General features: G+C 51.5%; 1 protein-coding gene across 1 annotated transcript in view; it reads right to left on the bottom strand.

Moving 5' to 3' along the window:
* Positions 1-668, bottom strand: part of LOC102380524 (metabotropic glutamate receptor 7-like) — a gene marked incomplete at its 3' end in the record, with an annotated part of 337,318 nt that extends 336,650 nt beyond the window's left edge. The window contains exon 1 of the mRNA XM_006036673.1: positions 660-668. Coding sequence (XP_006036735.1) covers positions 660-668 — 9 coding nt within the window. The remainder of the gene's footprint in view (positions 1-659) is intronic.
* Positions 669-4,875: the final 4,207 nt, after the last annotated feature.

Below are 4,875 nucleotides of genomic sequence, written 5' to 3'. Positions count from 1 at the left end.
GCCGCGGAGGCAGGAGCGCGCGCAGCCGGCGCCGGGCGCCCGCCAGAGCCGCCCCGCGACTCGGGGCTCACGTGCAGAGCGGTCGCTTTACAGGACCGCCGGGGTCCTGCTCCTCTGTCCTGCAGAGGCACGAAACCGGGCAACTTTCTGCCCTCTGCATCTCTCTTGAAGGAACCCGACGCCTGCGTGTCCTCTGTTTTAAAAATAGGGGACGTAGAGGCGTCTGGTTTCGTATCAATAGAGGACTGGACTGTCCTCAAGTGTAGACACCCTGCCCACGTCTCCTGTGCGAACCATCCCGTCACTGGCAGGTGCACCCCCTGCAAGAAGTGCTGCCAACGCTGCTGGCGGTCACCACTCGCCCCCTGCCTCCTTGCTGACACCGCCAGCGGCGTTTGCAGGCGGTCCCTGATTGCCGGTGGCTTCTGCAAGTGGTCACCACCCCACTCTCCCCTGCCGCGGTCGCCTGAGGGAGCTCCCCACCCCACCCCCCCCCCCCCCCCCCCCCCCCGGGGCCCCTGCCGCTGGCACCTGCGGGCAGTCCCCAATCTCGGCAGGCGGTATCTGCAGGTGGTCACCGACCACCAGTAAGTGCTTGCCACACCCCTCCCCCTCACCACCGACACCGCCATGGCTGCCTGCAGGAGGTCCCCGCTTACCACCTCCATGTCCCCGACACTGCCATGGCTGCCTGCAGGAGCTCCCCACTCACCACCGCCATGCCCCCAACAACACCGCGGCTGCCTGCAGCAGCTCCCACTCACCACCGTCGTGCCAACAACACCGCCATGGCTGCCTATAGGAGTGCCCCGCTCGCCACCGCCGTGCCCCCAACATCACCGTGGCATCCTACAGGAGATCCCTGCTCACTACCATCAGGCCCCCAACACCACTGTGGCTGCCTGCAGGAGCTCCCCACTCGCCACCGCCGTGCCAACAACACCGCCATGGCTGCCTGCAGGAGCTCCCCACTCGCCACTGCCATGCCCCCATCACCATCAGGGCTACCTGCAGGAGTTCCCTGCTCGCCAATGCCGTGCCCCCAACACCACCATGGCTGCCTACAGGAACTCACTGCTCACCGCTGTCATGCCCCCAACACCACTGTGGCTGCCTGCAGGAGCTCCCCACTCGCCACCGTCGTGTCCCCGACACCACCATGGCTGCCTACAGGAACTCACTGCTCACCGCTGTCATGCCCCCAACACCACTGTGGCTGCCTGCAGGAGCTCCCCACTCGCCACTGCCATGCCCCCCTCACCATCAGGGCTACCTGCAGGAGTTCCCTGCTCACCAATGCTGTGCCCCCAACCCCACCATGGCTGCCTACAGGAGCTCCCCACTTGCCACCGCCGTGCCCCCAACACCACCATCCATGGATGCCTACAGGAGCTCCCCACTCGCCACCGTCGTGTCCCCGACACCACCATGGCTGCCTACAGGAGCTCCCCACTCACTGCTGCCATGCCCCCGACACTGCCATGGCTGCCTACAGGAGCTCCCTGCTCGCCGCCGTCATGCCCCCAACACCACTGCAGCTGCCTGCAGGAGCGCCCCACTCACCACTGCCATGCCCCCATCACCACCATGGCTGCCTACAGGAGCTCCCCACTTGCTACCGCAATGCCCCCAACACTGCCACGGCTGCCTGCAGGAGCTCCCCGCTCGCCACCGCCGTGCCCCCAACCCCGCCATGGCTGCCTGCAGGAGCGCCCCACTCACCACTGCCATGCCCCCATCACTGCCATGGCTGCCTACAGGAGCTCCCTACTTGCTGCCGCTTTGACCCCAACACAGCTATGGCTGCCTACAGGAACTCCCCGCTGGCTGCCACCATGCCCCCAACACTGCAATGGCTGCCTGCAGGAGCTCCCAGCTCGCTGCCGTCATGCCCCCAACACCACCATGGCTGCCTGCAACAGCTCCTCACCCGCCACCGCCAGGCCCTCACCACCGCCTGCAGGCGGTCACCGTGACCCTCCCAGCCTCCAGGGGCATGCGGCATTCATGCATCCCAATCATTGTCTGGAGGCTGCCCTCAAGCTGACATTCACACACGGATTCACTGCAGTTTAAGGATGGAAGGGACCTCCTAGCGGTCCAGCCCCTCCTAGTTGTTTATTTTGCAACAGCAATGGACAGATAAAAACGGCAACCCTCCTATTAAATACCACCCAACCTGCCCCAGGGGAAGCAGGGCAGCCAACTCCTGCTGCTGTGAAATGTTGTCAGCCCACACTTGGGAGATCTGAGTAGAAGAACCCGAGATCAGTTCATTTCTCTTGCACAGTTAAAGTAACTGCATAGTGAATGCACCTGCCAATTCACTAACTTCAAGCATTCAGAAATCGTGATTTAGCTCTCTCCAAAATAATAAGATTTAAATCTTACCCCATGGGGAACATTTGCCTTCCTGACCCCAGATATAGAGATTGGTCTGACCCTGACCAGAGGGGCAAACCCTCTAGCTAGAAACATTCCCAGTGCAAGAGGCTCACAAAGCAGGCTTCTGGCAGCTGCCGGATCCAGCATATTTTTGCCTGCAGACCTCTGTGGTCTGCATGGACAAGGGACAAACACAGTGGCTGCTCCCTCTCAAGTGTAAAAAAAAAACCTGATCCTGGTACAGGAGCGCTTGACAAATCCAACTGTGGAGGTAGGTACAACAGGGCCTTGCTCATTTTGTTTTCACCGAGCTCCCCAAAGTGTTTCTCTGTAGACAGACAGCCAGGGCAGTCAGCAAATAAATCTGTACCCAGTGCACTGCATTTTACTGAAGTCACAGCAACCCAGATCTGACATTTTTATCTTTTTTTTTCATACAGCCAAATTTCATCCCATGACATTTTGCAGTGGAAGCGGTCTAGCAAATATAAGTGATTGTAGAAAGTGTTTTTGCTGGTCAGCTCTTTATTAGGGTTCTCATAGCTGTCTAGGGGAGTTCCTGGACATCTTCTATCATTTAAAACATTTTAACAGCAGATTTAAGTGACAAATAGACTCTGTTGGAAAGTCGTAATACATTGGATATGATTGAATGAACTGGGATCTGGATTTTGGGGAATTTAGGTACATCTGAGAATTTTTTTTCCCCAGAATGAGCTTTTAAAATTGTGAGGATTAGGTGCTTAATATCTTATGCATCAATTTGCAAAAAGGCCTGGATTTTTCCACACCAGGAACAGCAGCAATATTAATATTCTATTTAGATGCTAGTATTGGCAAAACCCAGCGGGGGCCAAGTTACAGATATATGCAATATGTGTTTGTGATACTGTGGGAGTTCAGACTTTCCATTTAAAGAAAAGCAGATGTAAGTGGTTTTTAGTCACGTAATGAAATTTGGGGAAAATTTAGCATGATTCAGGTAGAAAAATACATTTAATCTCTTGTGATTTCACTTCACTTTGGCTTCAAAAATCATATTCTGACCCCAAAGTACAGAAAGTGACTCAATGTTCATCAGCTCTCTGCCTGTTACCCCTAGATTTTAACTTTTCATATTTTTTTAACTGGATTTATTATGAAAAAGTAAGTTCACCCTTCCTGGACACATGCACACACACATTATAGCACCCTGACAGAAGGCTGTACATGTGTGGGATTTCTCCCTGCTTCTCTATCCCTTTGTACTTAGTATAAATACCTCTCATCATCGTGTTGACACAACTGGGACAAGGTGTCAACTTAAGCAGAGGATGCAAAGGAACCCAGGACGATGGTATAAACAGAGCTTTCCAGGTCTGGGAAGGAGAGGACAAAGCCAAAAGCATCACTGGGAATCCACATGTGTACAATACAGGCAACTTTACTGTCCATCAAAAATACACGGTTCCTGATACCACCCAACTCCCAGCCAGTTGCACCTCCTGCTCATTTCATCATCTCTTGAAACTCTCACACACTCTAGTCTATTACAGTCAACTTAGTTTCTGACCAGTCAAATGCTCACCTTATTCACTTATTATACCACTACATGCCCAATTCGTTGTCAGCTACCCTGCTCTTATGCCTATTTCTTTATAGCTGAGTATTGCCACTCTAATTATATTTATTATTTTTCCCTGAAGTTTCAGGACCCAGAATCATAGGATTATATAAGAATTGTAATGTTCACTTTTTAGAGGAAAAATGTTTCTAGGGCTTATGTCCATGGAGAAAAGCTTGAAAACAGGCTTTAAGCCTAAACAAATCTTGAGAGACCAGAAAACCAATAAAGAGAAACCATTTTATTTTAATATTATTATTTTGGAGAGAGCTAACTCATGCTTTCTGAATGCTTGAAGTGAGTAAATTGCCAGGTACATTCACTATGCAGTATGCAGTGACTTTAACTGTGCAGGAGTAGGTAACTGATCTCTACTTCATTCTCTTTTCACCACAACTTGTCAACACTCAGAACTAGTCAACACTTCCTTATCTAAAATACCCTTCCACACCTAATCACAGGTACACAGGGACTGCCATCACAGATCAGATTTGGGTGCATCTAGTCCAGTATTCTGTCTTCATTCCCTTCCAGGAGACTCTTCAGGGAAAGGTGTCACAACCATGTAATAGGGCTAGGCTGATGAGGAGTCATTTCCACCCACAGCAGATCTCATTGTAATCTCCAATAGTTAGAAATAGCTTCAGCCCTTGAAATATGAAAACTGGTTCTAAATATATCACAAATATATTCTAATAAAAGATAACACCTCTGGATAGTCTTGATACCTGGATTAAAGGAGGGACTGGATAAGAACATGGCTTCAGTATCTTCATAGGGCAATGAGTTCCACAGTTCAGTTACATGTGTGCAACTACTTCCAGGAAATTAAAAACTGATAATCTTTAAATCATTTAGTTAATTCACCTGGATCCTACCTCATTCCT

The sequence above is a fragment of the Alligator sinensis genome, unplaced genomic scaffold, assembly GCF_000455745.1.
Source record: "Alligator sinensis unplaced genomic scaffold, ASM45574v1 scaffold1254_1, whole genome shotgun sequence".
In the NCBI taxonomy this organism is placed as follows: Eukaryota; Metazoa; Chordata; order Crocodylia; family Alligatoridae; genus Alligator; species Alligator sinensis.
The sequence above is the reverse complement of the archived record's forward strand: the minus strand, read 5'-3'. Positions and strand labels throughout refer to the sequence as shown.